The sequence below is a fragment of the Rattus norvegicus genome, chromosome 14 (genome assembly GCF_036323735.1).
Source record: "Rattus norvegicus strain BN/NHsdMcwi chromosome 14, GRCr8, whole genome shotgun sequence".
Classification (NCBI taxonomy): Eukaryota; Metazoa; Chordata; class Mammalia; order Rodentia; family Muridae; genus Rattus; species Rattus norvegicus.
The window spans coordinates 14,746,287-14,765,875 of NC_086032.1; the positions used below are offsets into that span (position 1 = coordinate 14,746,287).

The following is a 19,589-nucleotide window of genomic DNA, read 5'->3' on the forward strand; positions in this document are numbered from 1 at the left end:
ACTCCAGTCCACATTCCTGCCTCTGTTGCAGTGTTTGGTCCCAAATCCAGTAAAAAAGAATCATTGAGTTATTTTATGTCTTTAAAAGGACATATAAAACCATGAGCTGAAGCAAAGTGGAAATGACTCTGTTCCCATGAATAAAATTCATCCAGATATGGTTATTCACAACAGTAATCCCAGCATAAGAAGAATTCTGAAGCATGAGTATTTCTAGATCTTAGACTTATAAAACAACCTTGGTTTCAGAGCATGATCCAATCACTGAAACACATTGAAAACTAAGGAAACCTTAACCAAGTGAAGGAACAAATCAAAACCTTGCTGTTGTATAGTTATTTAAGAAGGGTTATGTTTGTAATTATCCATGAAACTTTTTTAAGGGCGTGGTCGGGGATGGTGAGGAGTGGGGTGTATGTAACAAGTCCTTCTGATTCAACCAATGAAATTATTGAATTTTGCTCTAGAAGTAAAAGGTTCGAGATTAAATCATGAAATCCAAATCCAGTTCAAAGTTGAAGGGTATTGCTACAATAGGGAGAGTGATCAGGGAGGAGCATAACAGGGGTTCTCAGTTCCACTGAGCACGGATCAACTTTCTCTATACATCCCTGCACTAGACTCAGATCCTGAGTCATCCTGGAACAGCAAGGCATTGTGTTCATGTAGTAAAGCTGTTCAGTGCAGCACTGCCAAGCTTAATATGACCAACCGCCATAAGAAACTGCTGTAGCTGTGGTGACCTTGAGCAGTCCTTGACCTGTAGTCACACAACAAACCAGAACTAGACATCGGATGTCAAGGTCAAATGGGTCTGCTAACAAACCCTCCTGAAGAGTAATGAAAAGCCAGACTCTCATGGGATCCTGTCCGAAGACCAATTTACTTGTACTGAGCCATCCACCTAACTTGACCACAGCTACAGAAACATTACAGATCCTGAAACACATTGCTGTGTTTGATACAAAGGTCTGGAAAATTTTCCAAGGCCCAGTTGCTTCTTGTGTAGCCTGAATGCAATCCTTCTTTCTTGGATCTGCCCCCTGACTCTTCCTGAAAGACCCCAGCTTACCAGCAGTAATGCCATTTTGCAAGGCTGTACTTAAGATGACTGGTTCAGAGAAAGGTTAAAACACTGAGTACAAAGCGGCTGCCAAGCAGGATGTGCTTGGTTGAAGGCCTGGCAACAGGACGACTGCGGTTGAGCACCTGACAATGAGAAAAGCCCCGGGAGAGGTCCCACACCCTGGTGGGGGGCCGAGTCAGCCGTTATGTTGCAGAAAGGTAGCTAGGAAACTTGCCCCCAGGCTGAACCCTTGGGGGGGCGAGTCAGTCGTTATGTTTCAAGAAGGTAGCTAGGAAACTTGCCCCTGGGCTGAACCCTTGCCACATTAGAATCCACCAATTATATCCCTGTAACCATGCATCTGCTTCTGTATGCTTGCTTCTGCTCCCCAAAATCCTATAAAAAGCCCATCCTTGGTTCCGTGGGGCGCCAGTCCCCCGAGTGACTGAAGCGCCCGCAGGTGCCTGTGCCTGTGTATCCCGACAATAAACCAAATCCTCTTGCTGATTGCATCCTGTGGTGTCTCGATCTGGTCTTTAGAGTTGGAGGGTCTCCATCCCGAGGGAAAGTTCTCCCTGACAGCTTTTCATTCCCATGGGGAAGGATGAAGAATAAATGTTCCTTTTCTGTCTTTGAAGAAAAGTCAAAGAAGTTTTTCAAAAGACTAGACCAGAATCACCAGTTTTGTGCCTGTTTAAAGTGTCTAGAGAAAATTAGAAATTTTTTTGTGACTAGGCAAGGGAGGAGGAAAGTACTGGTTTTGTCTTTGTTTTTTTCTTTTTTAAAATTTTATTTTTTTAAATTTTGTTTTTTTAGATATCTCGTGTATTTACATTTCAACTTATCAACTTTCCCCATCTACCATACCTCCTCCAGCCTCCCCGTACTTGTATGAGGATGTTCTTACTCCTTCCACCCACTCCAACCTTAACTCCCTATCATTAGTAGACATTGGAAAAATGAGCCTTCATTTTCCCATGACCAAGGGCTTTTCCTCCTATTGTTGCTGGACAATGTCATACTCTGCTACATATGTAGCTGGAGTCATGGGTTCGACCATGTATACTGATTGGTCGGTGAGTTAGTCCGTAGGAACTCTGGTGGGGTCTGGTTGGTTGATATTGTTGTTTTTCTTATGGTGTTGCAAGGCCCTTCAGCTCCTTCAGTCTTTTCTCTAACTCCTCCATTGTGGGCCCCACGTTCAGTCCAATGATCACCTGCAACCATCCTCATCTGTATCACTAGGTCTCTGGGGACACCCATATTTTACTCCTGTCTGCAAGCAGTATCAGCAATAGTGACTGGGTTTAGTGGCTGCATGCTGGATGGATCTCCAGCTGGGGTAGTCTCTAGATGACCTTTTCTTCAGTCTCTGCTCCACCCTTTGTCCCTGTACTTCCTCCCATGAGTATTTTGTTCTCCCTTCTAAGAAGGAGTGAAGCATCCACATTTTTGTCTTCTTTCTTCTTGAGCTTAATATGATCTGTGATTTTTTTCTTAAGTATTCCAAGATTTTGGGCTAACATCCACTCGTAAGTGAGTACATACCATGTGTGCTCATTTGTGACTGGGTTACCTCACTTAGAATGATATTTTCAAGTTCCATCTATTTTCCTAAAAATTTCATGTAGTCATTATTTTTAATAGCTGAGTAATACTCCATTGTGTAAATGTACCACTTTTTCTGTATCCATTCATTTGTTGAAGGACATCTGGGTTCTTTCCAGTTTCTGGCTATTATCAATGAGGTTGGTATGAATGTAGTGGAGTGTGTGTCCTTCTTATATGTTGAAACATCTTTTGGATGTATGCCCAGGAGTGGTATAGCTGGGTTCTCAAGTAGTTACTATGTCCAGTTTTCTCGAAGACCATCAGAGTGATTTCCAAAGTTGTTGCACCAGCTTGCAATCCCACCAACAGTAGAGGATTGTATTGTTAAGTATTGATGTCAGTCCTGAAAACACAACTGCAGAAGGGATGAAGGCCTGACAGGGAAGCAAATGGCAGGCAAAAGCCACAGGAGCCCTTTCTTCAAAGATTAGACAAAAAACACAGCTACCAGCAGTACCCTGACACCACAGAAAAAAAGGCAAAACTTGACTGAACTTTGAAACCAGTTTTACATTTACAAATCAATCTGAACACAGTGCTACAGGAGCAGAGTGGAATTGGCAGATGGTATTTATGTGCGTGGAAAGAAAACATCTGTTACTAGAAAGGCTAGAAAGTGGTGGTGGCTTGAAACCACCTGTAACTTCAGCGTCCTCGGATCCTGTGTCCTTTCCTTGACTTAGTAAGCAAAATGCTCATATGCATGCATACACAGAGAGAGAGAGACAGAGACAGAGACAGAGACAGAGACAGAGACAGAGACAAAGTTCTTGGAACATTCTGACCTAAAGGTACATTTCCTTCAAATCCTCCCATCAAGTCTCAGGGAATCGTGTAGAAGAGAACAAGGAAAGAAGTTTAGAGCCAGAGGGGATGGTACACACCAAGGATGCCAGGCCTCCTTAAACACAGGAGAACTAATACACATATGAACTCAGAGAAACTGAAGTAGTTTTCTCAGGGCCCATGTGGCTCTGTACCACATGGGGTGTCATTTTTGAGAAAAGAAAGTGGACACAAACTCCCATCCCAAACACAGAAACTATTGATAAGAATTTGCAAATAAAAAATTGGTTCTCTCAAATGGAGTCTCCCTAAGGGTTCCAATCTCACTCCTACAAGCAGGATTCATGACCAAGGGTACATGCCAACACAAAGTGAACTCAGAGGTCTCTTTGGAGCTCCTATGTCTCATAATGTTTCTCAGGCCTTTTGTTTTTGGGAGGATTGTTTTTGTTCTTTAATTTAATTCAATTTTTTACTTATTCTTCCTTATACCTCCTTCACTTCTCCTCTAACAGGATGGGGGCTCCTTGGGTATCCCCATACCATGGTACTTCAAGTATTTTCAAGACTATGCATATCTTTTCCCACTGAGGCCATACAAAGCAGCCCAGCTATAAGAACAATATCTTTTGAAGTAGCCTTCACTCTAGTCCTTAGGGGACCCACTTGAAGACCAAGCTGCATGTCTCCTACATCTGTTGGACATAGGGGAGGCCTATGTCCAACCAATGTATGTTCTTTGTCTGGTGGTTGAGTCTCTGAGGGCCCTAAAGGACCCAGTTAATTGACTCTGCTGGACTTTCTACAGAGTCCTTATCCCCTTTGATTTCTTTGCTCATATATTATGGCTACCAATTTGTTGTTTTTACTGGATTCTTGTGTGCTCATGAAACCATTCTATATCGATATGTAATCCTGATCACTTTTCTTGGCTCTTTTTCCTCTAACTCTTTTTTCCTCTTTTTCTTTTTTATTAGATATTTTTCTTTATTTGCATTTCAAATGTTATTCCCTTTCCCGGTTTCCTGTCCATAAACCCCTATTCCCTGCCTCTCCCCAATATGCATGTTCCTCCCCATCCTTAGTGCCAGCCCCCCCAGACGTTCCCCTCAATGGGGTCCAACCTTGGCAGGACCAAGGGCTTCCCCTTCCACTGGTGTCCCAACAAGGCTATTCTTTGCTACATATGCAGTTGAAATCCAGGATCACTCCATATATAGTCTTTCGGTTGTGGTTTAGTCCTTGGAAACTCTGGTTGGTTGACATTGTTGTTTTTATGGGGCTGCGAGCTCCTTCAACTCTTTCAATACTTCCTCTAGTTAACCCAAAGGGGGTCCTGTTCTCAGTTCAGAAGTTTGCTACTAGCATTGACCTCTGTATTTGAAATGCTCTGGATGTGGCTCTCAGGAGAGATCTATATCCGGTCCCTTTCAGCATGCACTTTTTAGCTTCATCTATCTTATCTAGTTTTGGTGGCTGCATTTATATGGGCCATATGTGGGGCAGGCTCTGAATGGCAGTTCCTTCAGTCTCTGCTCTAAACTTTGCCTCCATATACACTCCTATGGATATTTTTGTTCCCCATTTTAAGAAAGAGTGGGAGCTTCTGCATTATGCTGATCCTTCTTCTTGAGCTTCCTGTGGTGTGTGGATTGCATCTTGGGTAATTTGAGCATATGGGCTAATGTCCACTTATCTGTGAGAGCATCCCAAGTGTGTTTTTCTGTGATTGGGTTGAAAGACCCCAGCTTAGCAGCAGTAACGCCATTTTGCAAGGCTGTACTTAAGATGACTGGTTCAGGGAAAGGTTAGAACACTGAGTACACAGCTGCTGCCAAGCAGGATGTGTATGGTTGAAGGCCTGGCAACAGGACGACTGCGGTTGAGCACCTGACAATGAGAAAAGCCCCGGTAGAGGTCCCACACCCTGGTGGGGGGCCGAGTCAGTCGTTATGTTCCAGGAAGGTAGCTAGGAAACTTGCCCCCCGGGTTGAACCCTTGCGGGGGGCGAGTCAGTCGTTATGTTTCAGGAAGGTAGCTAGGAAACTTGCCCCCGGGCTGAACCCTTGCCACATTAGAATCCACCAATTATATCCCTGTAACCATGCATCTGCTTCTGTATGCTTGCTTCTGCTCCCCAGAATCCTATAAAAAGCCCATCCTTGGATCCTTGGTTCCATGGGGCACGCCAGTCCCCCGAGTGACTGAAGCGCCCACAGGTGCCTGTGCCTGTGTATCCCGACAATAAACCAAATCCTCTTGCTGATTACATCCTGTGGACTCGGTCTGGTCATTGAGTTGGAGGGTCTCCATCCCGAGGGAAAGTTCTCCCTGAGAACTTTTCAGGGTTACCTCACTCATGATGATATTTTCTAGTTCCATCCCTTTCCTATGAATTTCATGTAGTCATTGTTTTCAATAACTGAGTAGTACTCCATTGTGTAGATGTACAACATTTTTTGAATCCATTCATCTCTTGAAGGGCATCTGTGTTTTTTCTAGCTTCTGGTTATTATAAATCAGGCTGCTATGAACATAGTGGAGCATGTATATCTGTTGAATGTTGAGCATCTTTTGGGTATATGCCCAGGAGAAGTATAGCTGGGTCCTCAGGTAGTGGAATATCCAGTTTTCTGAGGAACCCCAGACTGATTTCCAGGGTAGTTGAACCAGTTTGTAGTCCCACCAACAATGGAGGATCATTCCTCTTTCTTCACATCCTCACCAGCATCTGCTGTTGCCTGAGTTTTTTATTTCAGCCATTCTGACTGGAGTGGGGTGGAATCCCAAGGTTATTTTGATTTGCATTTCCCTGATGACTAAGGATGTTGAACATTTCTTTAGGTGCCTTTTGGCCATTCGATATTCCTCAGCTGAGAATGTTTTGTTTAGCTGTGTATCCCATTTTAATAGGCTTATTTGGCTCTCTGGAGACTAACTTCGTGTCCTTTATCTCTTTATTTTGTCATATTCAACATGTTTCTTTTTGTTCTATTTTCATATGATCCTTTCTTTGTTTGATTTTCATTTCTTTGTTTGATTATTTGCTTGTTGAGAAATGATTTCTCTGTGTAACGTTGGCTGTCCTGGAAATCACTTCGTAGATCAGGCCAGACCAGCTCATAAGGAACTATCTACCTGCCTCTTCCTCTAAGTACTAGGATTAAAGGTGTGTTTCACCACACCTGGTTCCTCTTTTTTGGTATTCTTTAACTGCCTCTTTGTTTTTTAGGAGAGGCAGAGGGGGTGTAGATTGAGATAGAAGAGAAAGTGGAGTGGATCCCAGATAGGTTAGGGGTGGGAAAGATATAATCAGGACATACTGTTACGAAAAAAATTATTTTCAGTAAATAAAAGGAACAAAGCAGGAGAAGGGGGAGATGACTAAGCAGTCAAGAGCACTGACTGCTTTTACAAAGAATCATAGGTCATTTTCCAACATTCACAAAGATGCTCCCAAATATCTGTAATACCATTTACAAACCTAACAACTGATGACCATAAGACATACACAGTACTGCATGGTACAATGATAAACAGCTTAAATATTATGTAAATCTGCTTTTGAATTTCTTTTTTAATTTTTTATCTTTATTAACTTGAGTATTTCTTATTTACATCTCGATTATTATTCCCCTTCCCAGATTCCCGGCCAGCATCCCACTAACCCCTCCTCCTCCCCTTCTATATAGGCTTCCCCTCCCCTTTCTCCCATCATTACCACTCTCCTCCAAACAATCACTTTCACTGGGGGTTCAGGCTTGGCATGACCAAGGGCTTACCCTTCCACTGGTGCTCTTACAAGGCTATTCATTGCCCACTATGAGGTTGGAGCCCAGGGTCAGTCCATGTATACTCTTTGGGTAGTGGCTTAGTCCCTGGAAGCCCTGGTTGGTTGGCATTGTTGTTCATATGAGGTTTCGAGCCCCTTCAAGCTCTTCCTGACCTTTCTCTGATTCCTTCAACTCATGTCCCGATCTCAGTTCAGTGGATTGCTGCTGGCATTTGCCTATGTATTTGTTGTATTCTGGGTGTGTCTCTAAGGAGAGATCTACATCCAGTTCCTGTCACCCTGCACTTCTTTGCTTCATCCATCTTATCTAATTGGGTGGCTGTACATGTATGGGCCACATGTGGGCAGGCTCTGAATGGGTGTTCCTTTTGCCTCTGTTCTAAATTTTGTCTCCCTATTCCCTGCCAAGTGTTTTCTTATTCCCCTTTTAAAGAAGGAGTGAAGCATTTGCATTTTGGTCATCCTTCTTGAGTTTCATGTGTTCTGTGCATCTAGGGTAATTCAAGCATTTGGGCTAATAGCCACTTATCAATGAGTGCATACCATGTGTGTTTTTCTGTGATTGGATTGCCTCACTCAGGAGGATATTTTCCAGTTCCATCCATTTGCCTATGAATTTCATACAGTCATTGTTTTTGATAGCTGAGTAATATTCCACTCTGTAGATGTACCACATTATCTGTATCCATTCCTCTCTTGAAGGGCATCTGGGTTCTTTCCAGCTCCTGGCTATTATAAATAAGGCTGCTATGAACATAGTGGAGCATGTTCTTTGTTATATGTTTGGGCATCTTTTGGTTATATGCCCAAGAGAGGTTAGCTGGGTCCTCAGGTAATTCATTGTCCAATATTCTGAGGAACCTCCAGACTGATTTCAAGAATGGTTGTACCAGTTTGCAGTCCCAACAGCAATGGAGGAGTGTTCATCTTTTTCCACATCCTTGCCAGCATTTGCTGTCAACTGATTTTTTGATCTTAGCCATTCTCACTTGTGTGAGGTGATATCTCAGGGTTGTTTTGATTTGCATTTCCCTTATGAGTAAAGATGTTGAGCATTTCTTTAGGTGTTTCTCAGCCATAGGCATTCCTCAGCTGTGAATTCTTTGTTTAGCTCGGAACCCCATTTTTTAATAGGGTTATTTGTCTCCCTACGGTCTAACCTCTTGAGTTCTTTGTATATTTTGGATATAAGTCCTCTATCTGTTGCAGGATTGGTAAAGATCTTTTCCCAATATATTGGTGTGACAGGATATTTTTGAAATACTCTAATTTCAATGTGTTTGAATTTTTAAAGACTGGCCCACAGGAGGGACAAGCTACAGTCAGAGACAGCAAGACCAACTAACGTCAGCAATAACCTGGGACACCATGTATGCTTGGTAACTCTACCAACTTAGTCCACACCTACTATCCTACGAAAATATTAATGGAATCAAGCCATTCTCCTGCCTCTAACTTTTGAGGAGATGCTACTGCAGTTTATTGAAAACACGTCCAATTCAGGCCTCTATCTCCAGAACATACTTCTTACTGTTAAAAACTGTTCTAAATCCAGTCACAATAATGTCTATGAATTATTTTATTTGTATTATCAGCAACAGATTGAAACCTGAATTGACTCAAAATCAGACTGTTTTTGGTCATATGAATAAAATTCGCCCAGGTGCAGTGATTTACAACAGTAATCCTATCAGGAAGAAAGATGATGAGTCAGGAAGATTGCTAGAACTTAAATATCTAAAATGACCTTAACTTAAGAGCAAGACCCAGTCTCACCATACAAAACTCTAAACTATGTAATAAGTAAGCAAATCAAAAAATCCAAATATTAAGTGATGTGTTGTTAATCAACAAGTGAAATGTTTGAGGGGCAGGGTTGTGTGGAGGTATTCTCACCCAGAGCTCTGATTCAATCAATGAAGTAGTTGGGAGTTATGTATAGAAATCAAATGGTGGAGCTTAATCAACTAATGCAGTTTCAGTTTGGGTTTAGAGGCGTGGCTGCAACAGGGAGGGACAGGCAGAGAGGTATATAAAGGCTCCAGTGGAGCCAGAAAAACTATTCAGAGACCTGGAGCCTGGATAGCTGCCTGGTTTCCCTGGGACTGAGAGACCTCTGTGCAGTGCTCAGAACTGGTATGTAATTGGTTTCCCTTGAGTCATGCAGTTTGATGTAAACCTTTAGATGCCAAGATATGATAAAACATTTTAATTTCTGTCTCTTTATATGAACTCATTGAAGACCTTGGATTTAATTCCAAATCAAGGTTTAGCTTCATCTCAAACATCTAGGTTAACCTGTTGATTTAATTATTGTGGTTGATTTTTGGAAAGAAGTTTACCTTATTCAAGCTTTCTTAGAAATGGCCGTGTGTCTCTGGATAGGCTGGATATCAAAATCCTCCTGACTCAGCAGTCTCCTCAGGGCTAAGAATACTAGCATATTCCCTCATATTTTCATTCTCACAAATGCTTTTTGTGTTTGTTTTTGTGAGATCCTGGCTCATACTGGAGACCTGAAGACCATATATCTTTGATCCTCTTTAACTCACAATACCTAGAATTATACTTGCAGTTACTCAAATATCTTACCTTAGCCTTTGCTTTGCATCTTTTTAACATAGCTCTGTTTTTGGATAGGATCTGCTTTTGGGAACAAGGAAAACCTCTAAATTTTAAGAGCCCACTGCTGTCATTCTTAGTAGAATTTCAATTTTGATCCGTGACAGGAGGGTGTTTTTTTTGTTTGTTTCTTTTATTGTTTGTTTACTTATTTTTTATTTCACCTTTTCTTTGTTGTTTAGTTGGTTTTTCCTTTCTTTTTCTCTTTTCCCTTTTTTGGATTATTTTATTGATTTACATTACAGAGGATATCCCAGTTCTTGGTCTCCCCTCAACAACTCCCTTCCCAACCTCCCTCCCATTTGACTCTTAGAAGGTGCTCCCCCATCTACCCACCCACTTCTCCCTCATCCTTTTAACATCCCCCTTCTCTGGGGCAACAAGTCTCCACAGAAACAAGTGCCTTCCCTCCCGTTGATGCCAGATAAGTTAATTATTGATACATATTTATCTGGAACCATGAATCCACCTATACATTTTGGTTGGTTGGTTGTCTTTTGGAGCTCTGTGTGGTCCAGGTAGTTCATATTACTGTTATTCCTATTGGGTTGCAGGCTCATTCAGCTTCTTCTGTTCTCCCCTCTCTCTCCCATTAAGATCTCCAAGCTCAGTGAAATTGCTTGCCTGTGAGTGACTGCAATTATCTGAGACAGGGGCTGCCATAGCCTCCCAGATGACAGCCATGCCAGGCTACTGTCTGTTAGCACATCTTGACATCAGCAATAGTGTCAGAGTTTGATGTCTGTTGATGGCATGAATCTCAAAGTAGGTGGTCTCTGGATGGACTTTCCTTCAGTCTCTACTCCATTTTAGTTACTGTTTTAATTTAGATGGCAATAATTCTGGGTTAAACATTTTGACATGGGTTAGTTGTGCCATCCTTCAACTGGGATCCATGTATTTCCTGGGGTGGTTGTCTCTTAAGGTTCCATCTCCTCTGTTCCATATTTAAACTACTGTCATACACAGTACAGTCCTGGAAGTCTCTCCCATTTTTCTATCTCTCTTTCTTCCTTTTTCCCCCATCTTTATTAATTGGGGTATTTGTCATTTACATTTCAAATGTTATTCCCTTTCCCGGTTTCCAGGACAATATCTACCTAACCCCTCCCACTCCTCTTATATGTGGGTCTTCCCCTCACAAATGTCCTCCCATAACCAGTCTCCTCCAGTGAACATGTTCCCTCGGGGTCCAGCCTTGGCAGGACCAAGGGCTTCGCCTTCCACCAGTGCCCTTCCAGGCTACTCATTGCTACCTATGCATTTGGATCCCAGGGTCAATCCATGTATAGTCTTTGGGTAGTGGTTTGAACCTGAAAGCTATGGTTGGTTGGCATTGTTGTTCACATGGGGTCTCGAAGCACTTTAAGCTCTTTCAGTCCTTTCTCTAATTTCTTCAATGGAGATCCTTTTCTCAGTTCAGTGGTGTGCTGCTGGCATTCACCTATTTGCTGTATTCTGGCTGTGTCTCTCAGGACAGATCTACATCCAATTCCTGTAGGCCTGCACTTCTTTGCTTCATCCATCTTATCTAATTGGGCGGCTGCATATGTATGGGCCACATGTGGGGCAGGCTCTGAATGGGTGTTCCTTCAGCCTCTGTTCTAAGCTTTGCCTCCTTACTCCCTCCCATGGGTATTCTAGTTCCCCTTTTAAAGAAGGAGTTACACATTGGCATTTTGGTCATTCTTCTTGAGTTACATGTGTTTGTGGCAACTAGGGTAATTTGAGCATTTGGGCTAATAGCCACTTATCAATGAGTGCATACCATGTGTGTTTTTCTGTGATTGGGTTACCTCACTCAGGAGGATATTTTCCAGTTCCATCCATTTGCCTATGAATTTCATAAAGTCATTGTTTTTGATAACTAAGTAGTATTCCATTGTGTAGATGTACCACATTTTCTGTATCCATTCCTCTGTTGAAGGGCACCTGGGTTATTACTAGCTTCTGGCTATTATAAATAAGGCTACTATGAACATAGTGGAGCATGTGTCTTTGTTATTTGTTGGAGCACCTTCTGGGTATATGCCCAAGAGAGATTATAATGGTGTCCTCAAGTAGTGAAATATCCAATTTTCTAAGGAACCTCCAGACTGATTTCCAGAATGGTTGTACCAGTCTGAAATCCCACCAATGACAGAGGAGTGTTCCTATCTCTCCACATCCACGCCAGCATTTGCTGTCACCAGGGGTTTTATCTTACCCATTCTCACTGGTGTGAGGTGGAATCTCAGGGTTGTTTTCATTAGCATTTCCCTTATGACTAAAGATGTTGAACATTTCTTTAGGTACTTCTCAGCCATTTGACATTCCTCAGCTGTGAATTCTTTGTTTAGCTCCGAACCCCACTTGTTTTCTGGCAACCTACCTTTATGAGTTGTTTGTATATATTGGATATAAGACCTCTATCAGTTGTACGGTTGGTAAAGATATTTTCCCAATCTGTTGGTTGCCATTCTGTCCTAACAACAGTGTCCTTTGCCTTACAGAAGCTTTGTACTTTTATGAGATCCCACCTGTCGATTCTGGATCTTAGAGCATAAGCCATTGGTGTTTGTTCAAGAAATTTTCTCCAGTGCCCACGTGTTCGAGACTCTTCCTCATTTTTCTTCTATTAGTTTGAGCATATCTGGTTTGATATGGATGTCCTTGTTCCATTTGGATTTAAACTTTGTACAGGGTGATAAGAATGGATCGATCAGCATTATTCTACATGTTGACTTCCAGTTGAACCAGCACCATTTGCTGAAAAGGCTATCTTTTTTCCATTGGATTGTTTTCCCCACTTTGTCAAAAATCAAGTAACCAGAGGTGTGTGGGTTCATTTCTGGGTCTTCAATTCTATTCCACTGGTCTCTCTGCCTGTCTCTATACCAATACCATACAGCTTTTTATCACTGTTACTCTGTAATATTTCTTGAGTACAGGGATAGTGATTCCCCCTGAAGTCCTGTTATTTTTGAGGATAGTTTTAGCTATCTTGGGTTTTTGTTATTCCATATGAATGTGCAAATTGTTCTGTCTAACTCTATGAAGAATTGGTTTGAAATTTTGATGGGGATTGCATTGAATCTGTAGATAGCTTTTGATAAAAATGGACATTTATTTTTTTTGGAGCTGGGGACCGAACCCAGGGCCTTGTGCTTGCTAGGCAAGTGCTCTACCACTGAGCTAAATCCCCAACCCCTAAAAATGGACATTTTAACTATATTAATCCTGCCAATTCATGAGCATAGGAGATCTTTCCATCTTCTGAGTACTTCTTCAATTTCCTTCTTCAGAGGCCTGAAGTTCTTACAATGCAGATCTTTCACTTGCTTGGTTAAAGTCACACCAAGGTATTTTATATTATTTAGGACTATTATGAAGGGTGTCATTTCCTAATTTTTTTCTCAGCTTGTTTCTCTTTTGTGTAGAGGAAGGCTACTGATTTATTTGAGTTAATTTTATACTCAGCCACTTTGCTGAAAGTTTCTATCAGGATTAGTAGTTCTCTGGTGGAACTTTTGGGATCACTTAAATACACTATCAAATCATCTGCAAATAGTGATATTTTCATTTTTTCCTTTCCAATCTGTATTCCTTTGATCTCCTTTTTTTGTTGGATTGGTCTGGCTAGAACTTCGAGAACTATATTAAATAAGTAGGGAGAGAGTGGGAGCCTTGTCTAGTCCCTGATTTCAGTTGGATTGCTTTAAATTTCTCTCCACTTAGTTTAATGTTAGCTACTGCTTTGCTGTGTATGGCTTTTTACTATGCTTAGGCATGGGCCTTGAATTCCTGATCTTTCCAGGATTTATCATGAAGGTGTGTTGAATTTTGTCAAATGCTTCCTCAGCATCTAATGAAATGATCATGTGGTTTTTATCTTTAAGTTTGTTTATATAGTGGACTATGTTGATGGTTTTCTGTATATTAAACCACCCCTGCATACCTGGGATGAAGCCTACTTGATCATGATGGATGATTGGTTTTATGTGCTCTTGGATTCGGTTTGCTAAAATTTTATTGAGTATTTTGCATCAATATTCATAAGGGAAATTGGTCTGAAGTTCTCTTTCTTTGTTGGGTCTTTGTGTGATTTTTGTAGAAGAGTAATTGTGACTTCATAGAAGGAATTTGGTAGCCCTCAGTCTGTTTCAATTTTGTGGAATAGTTTGGATAGTATTGGTATGAAGTCTTCTTTGAAGGTCTGATAGAATTCTGCACTGAACTGATGTGGACCTGTGCTCTTTTTGGTTGGGAGACTTATAATGACTGCTTCTATTTCTGTAGGAGTTATCTGGTTGTTTAAATGGTTTCTGTGTTCCTGATTTAACTTTGGTACCTGGTATCTGGTTTTGTTGAATATAGGCTTTTGTCATAGGAACTGATGATTTTTGAATTTCCTCTGACTCTGTTGTTATTTCTCCCTTTTCATTTCTGATTTTGTCAATTTGGACACCACACTCTCTGTGTACCCTGGTTAGTCTGGCTAAGGGTTTATCTATCTTGGTTTTTTTTTTTTCTCAAAGAACTAGCTTTTGGTTCTGCTGATTCTTTGTATAGTCTTTTTTGTTTGTACTTGGTTGATTTCAGCTCTTAGTTTGATTATATCCTGCCTTCTACTCCTCCTGTGTGTATTTGTTTCTTTTTGTTTTAGAGCTTTTACATGTGCTCTCAAGCTGTTGATATATGCTTTCTCCTGTTTCTTTCTGCAAGCACTCAGAGCTGCTGATTTCTGTGGAATCTTCTGCTCCTGAGATTCTCTCTTCTATCTCTTGTACTCTGATAGGGATGCTTGTATCTACAGCTCCTTGTCTCTTTTTTTCGGTTTTCTATATCCAGGGTTGTCTCCCTTGGTGCTTTCTTTTTTGCTCCTATTTCCATTTTTAATTCCTTCACTTGTTTGTGCTTTCCTGTAATTCTTTCAGGGATTTTTGTGTTCCCTTTCTAAGGGCTTCTACTTTGTTTATTTGTGTTTTCCTGCATTTCTCTAAAAAAGTTTCTATATCTTTCTTGATGTCCTCCAGCATCATGATCAAATGTGATTTTAAATCTACATCTTTCTTTTCTGGTGTGTTTGGATATTCAGTGTTCGCTTTGGTGGGAGAATTAGGCTCCGATGATGCCATGTAGTCTTGCTTTTTGTTGCTTGGGTTCCTGGGCTTGCCTCTCACCATTAGGTTGTCTCTGGTGTTACCTTGTTCTGCTATTTCTGACAGTGGCTAGAATGTTCCTATAGGCCTGTGTGTCAGGAGTGCTGGAGACCTGTTTTCCTGTTTTCTTTCAGCCAGTTATAGGAACATAGTGTTCTGCTTTCAGGCGTGTTGTCGTTCCTGTCTACTGACTCTCAGCTGTTCCTGTGAGTGTGTGTCCTGAGTCCACCAGGCAGGTCACTTGAAGCAGAAAAGTTGGTCTTACCTCTCTGGTCTGGTGCCTGAAGTCGCTCCTTGGTCTCAGTTTCAGCTCTCCTTGAGGGCAGCAACCAGAAGGGCCTGCTCCACCTTTCCCGGGTCTCTGTGGACAGGGTGCTCAAATGACGCTAGGTGTTTTCCTCTTGAGTCATAAATGTGGGCAGAGAGTAGTCTCCTCTGGTTTCCCAGTTGTGTCTGCCCCTCTGAAGGTCTAGCTCTCCCTTCTACGGGATTTGGGTGCAAGGTGTTGTTTGACCAGGTCCCTTCAGATCCAGGCACAGTCTGGACTGCCGAGCTCCTGCAGCTTGAGTGCCCTTATCTTCTTGTTCCCAGAGGCCCTATACAGTTGCCTCTTGGGATGTGGACAAAGGTGGGCGGTACTGGCAGTATCTCAGGCCCTGCAGTCTCAGGATTGCCCACACGTCTGAGCAGGCAGCTGTCTCTCTCATGAGGTTTTGGATCAGGGAGCTCTAGGCTGTGATCAGGGAGGATCCGGTGCTAGCTAAAAATCGGAAGTGTCCTGTCCCAGAGTAATTTTGCCTTTGTGTGTCCTGAGTCCACCAAGCAGGTCAGTTGGAGTAAAAAAGTTGGTCTTACCTCTGGTCTTGGGTCTGAAGTCATTCCTCGGGACTGGGTTTCAGCTCTCCTTGAGGTCAGCAACCTGAAGGCCTGCCCCACCTTCTCCTCTGTCCCTGTGCATAGGAGGCCCAGATGGTGCTAGGTGTTTTCCTCTAGAGTCAGAAATGTGGGCAGAGAGTAGTCTCTTCTGTTTTTCGAGGTGTATATGCCCCTCTGAAGTTCTAGCTCTTCTTCCTATGGGATTTGGGTACAGGGAGTTGTTTGACTGGGTCCCTTCAGATCCCGGCATAGTTTGGACTGCAGGGCTCCTGCAACTTGAGTGCCCCTGTCTTCCTGTTCCCAGAGGCCCTATACAGTTTCCTCTTGGGTCTGACATGCAGGCAAAGATGGGCAGTCTCTCCTGCCCTGCAGTCTCAGAATGCCCATATGTCTGGGCAATCAATTCTCTTTCCGTTCTTCCGTTTTTTAAACGGAAGTGTCATACTTAAAATCTTTTGACCAGAAAATTATATACCCATTGAGGGATCAAAAATCTCCCACATTGCCAGTGTGGGAGTCTTTCTTTACATGACCAATTTAGGATGAAGAGGAAAAATGACATTTCTACCATTGCCAGAGCAGTAGCTTCATCATTGCTGTGATTGTGAGGAAGTTTTATAAATTTTTCTTGAAAGTGCATTGTTTTTTGACTCCTTCCCCAGGAGATTTCTGACTGGAGACCTTAGAAGATGACTGGGCATACCCCACCCACACTCCAGAAGCTGGCAAGGCAGACTCTTCTAAGAAATGAGGCCATGGCCATAGCCTGTCTTGGGGAGCTGCCTACTATGCTCTTCCCAGCACTGTTCAAGGAGGCATTCGAGGGCAGACACATCAACCTCGTGAAGGAAATGGTAGCAGCTTGGCCTTTTCCCTGTCTCCCTGTGGGGGCATTGATGAAGACACCTAATGGGGAAACCATGAAGGCTCTGCTAGATGGAATAGACATGCGACTGACAAGAAAGTTTCACCCAAGGTAAGGAATAACTATGTACTGTATAAGAGAGCACACGAACTGCACAGTAGAGATTGTCAAGGTGATTGGCTTGGTTATACTTGGATCAGAAATTTTTGATCTCATCATCATGCAGGTATACATGGTTCTTGAAAGCAATTTACTTGTACTAAGGATAGTTGAATATGGATTATAGTTGAATATGTACTAGAGTAAATATAGCCTCACAGTAGAATGAGCCTATACCTAGCATTCCCACAACCACTAATAATGTGACTAATTAAAAGTAAGGTTTACATTAGTGAAATAAAAGTAATCAAGTGCACATAAGTCTGGGAAAGTATCTGGAGCATGCCTGAATCCAGTTTGGATATCAGGTGCTTAAAAACATACCTCTCAATAGTGGAGAGATGAGTTTAGATATATGTATTAAAAGCTGATTCAGAGTCTCATGAGGTTCATATGTTTCACCAACAGGAGGACAAAACTACAGGTCCTCGATCTGAGAAATGTGCACCATAACTTCTGGAATATATGGACTGGAGCAGAGGACAGCAGCCATTCAGCAGAGAACTTGGAGGAAAAGCAAGTAGCAAAGTTGTTTCCCAGATATGCACTGAGGCGGCAACGTGTGAAGGTCATAGTTGAACTGTCCATCTTTTCTTGCCTTGAGGAAGAACGAGCATGCTTCTTAAAGTGGGCCCAGGAGAGCAAGGGCTCCCTATATTTCTGCTGTACAAAGATGACGATCTGGGATCTGCCGGTCCATGTTATCAGACAGATCTTGAATGTTTTTGATCCGCAGCATATCACAGAATTTGAACTGCATACTGAGTGGACACTGTTAGAGCTGGCACATTTTGCTCCCTACTTTGGACAGATGAGAAATCTCCGCAAAGTCTTCCTGGAACCCCTGAAAGGGATGATCTCTTCTAATCACAATGAAACAGGAGACAGAGAAGCCAAGTGTATCAAGAAGTTTATTTCTCAGTTCTCCAAATTCAATTGTCTCCAGCATCTCAGTATGTTTTGCCCCCATTTTCTTAGAGATCACATGAATCAAGTCCTAGGGTAAGTAAGAATGAAGAGCTAGTTCAGCTCCCAAAGCAAATCTGTCTCTCTTATCTTAAGGATGAGTGGTGTATAATGTCAGCAGTCACTAGGAACAAACATTCAGAGACACATAAGACTCAGGATTTGTGTCCTATTTTCATGTATACTGAGTGACACTCGGTTAATTTTACAGGTGAAATAAGTGTTTCAACTGAGCACTCATTAATTAGAGAATTGACCTGGAGTTAAGATAGATAATAAGAGTAGGTTGGAATTCTACCAAGTTTCATATCCAGGAGTTGGGGGACTCAGTAGCATAGGGTGAACCTGAGCTATAGAACAACCTTCTATCTTCCCTCAATTCCCTTGGATAAAACATTGAGAGCCCAAGTAGCACTGAGTGCCTGGGACAGGGGGCTTGTAAATGAGAACATGGGTAACTTCAGAAGGACGGATAGAATCCAGATGCAAATGTCGAGATGCTGTCAGGACTTTACTGGGATGGAAGTTCTTGTGTGTGCTTTCTGGACTCATGAACTGAGCCGCTTTTCAGTTTGAGAGTGAAGTCAGTCCATGAACTGTGGGGTGGGCATGACTGAGCAATTTCCATCAGGAAACATCAGAAATGATGTCCTTGATCATTTAGTCAAACTCACCGTGGGGCACTTGGTTCCCTCTACCTCTCTTTACATTCCAGCCAAATATCTACAACACCATTAGCCAGAACTGACCCCCTGTTCTATCCCTAGGTGCCTGTTGACGCCTTTGGAGACCCTCTCAGTTACTTACTACATAATTTCACAGAATGAGTTGAATTCCTTCTCCTGCTGTAAGAGCCTCTTTCAGTTAAAACATCTGGAATTGAGAGGAGTGATCTTACATGATGTGGATATTATGTCTCTGAGAGGTTTCCTAGAGAAAGTGGCAGACACTCTTGAGACTCTGGATTTTCAGTGTTGTAGGATGAAGGACTCTCAGCTTTATGCCCTCCTACCTGCCCTCAGAAATTTCTCTCAGCTCACCACGGTCAAGTTCTACAGCAACAAATTCTCCATGCCCATTCTGAAGGACCTGTTGCAGCACACAGCCAACTGGAGCAGGATCAATGTGGAACAATACCCTGCCCCTCTGGAGTGCTATGATGACTCGGCTCAAGTTTCTGTGGAAAGATTTGCCCAACTTTGTCGTGAGCTCATGGATACACACAGGGCAATACGGCAGCCCAAGAATATCTCCTTTGCTACAGAAATCTGTTATACATGTGGTGAGCGCTGTGTCTATCATAATGGGCCCAGGCTTTGTTGTTGCTGGCAGTAAATTGTGAAGTAGAACTTCTGTATTTAAAAAAAAAAGGCTTGTGCTGAATGGGTGCAGAATGGAAAGACGCTGGTATTGCATGGGTGCAGCAAATGGCAAGGTGAAATTGCCATGTATAAAATAAAAGTCTTCTTGATACTTCTTTTCCTTGTCCTTTTCCTTGGCTACATTTACAACCCTCTTATTTCACTGATCAGTTATGTGCAGTAAACATTTAAACTAAAGTAAGCAACATAGACACACCTCCAATGAAGTAGTATTAAATGGACCACAGAAGATGAAAATACAGTACATTCAGACCACAAGGCACCTTGCACCCTTCAGAGATGTCTAAATGGAAGAAGACAACCCACGACAAAGTTAACAGGC

The 19,589-nt window shown here is 42.3% G+C and overlaps 1 protein-coding gene across 3 annotated transcripts; it reads left to right on the top strand.

Annotated features, from left to right (window-relative positions):
* Window positions 1-16,584: 16,584 nt before the first annotated feature.
* On the top strand, window positions 16,585-19,220 carry Pramef8l3 (PRAME family member 8 like 3). 3 transcript variants are annotated; one of them, XM_003751305.3, is made up of 3 exons: window positions 16,585-16,871; window positions 17,328-17,921; window positions 18,653-19,220. In XM_003751305.3, exons 1-3 carry the CDS (start codon window positions 16,585-16,587, stop codon window positions 19,218-19,220), a joined length of 1,449 nt encoding a protein of 482 aa, XP_003751353.2. The 3 variants fall into 3 exon arrangements, with proteins under 3 accessions (XP_003751353.2, XP_017455048.2, XP_017455049.2); XM_017599559.2 differs by having other exon boundaries at window positions 17,331-17,921; XM_017599560.2 differs by lacking the exon at window positions 17,328-17,921.
* Window positions 19,221-19,589: the final 369 nt, after the last annotated feature.

What these genes read in the sequence shown, in the direction of transcription:
- Pramef8l3 (XM_003751305.3), top strand. Translation starts at nt 16,585, where the DNA reads ATGACTGGGCATACCCCACCCACACTCCAGAAGCTGGCAAGGCAGACT. An exon ending in ACAAGAAAGTTTCACCCAAG is followed by an intron (nt 16,872 to 17,327) that starts GTAAGGAATAAC and finishes TTTCACCAACAG; the next exon opens with GAGGACAAAACTACAGGTCC. An exon ending in CACATGAATCAAGTCCTAGG is followed by an intron (nt 17,922 to 18,652) that starts GTAAGTAAGAAT and finishes TTCTATCCCTAG; the next exon opens with GTGCCTGTTGACGCCTTTGG.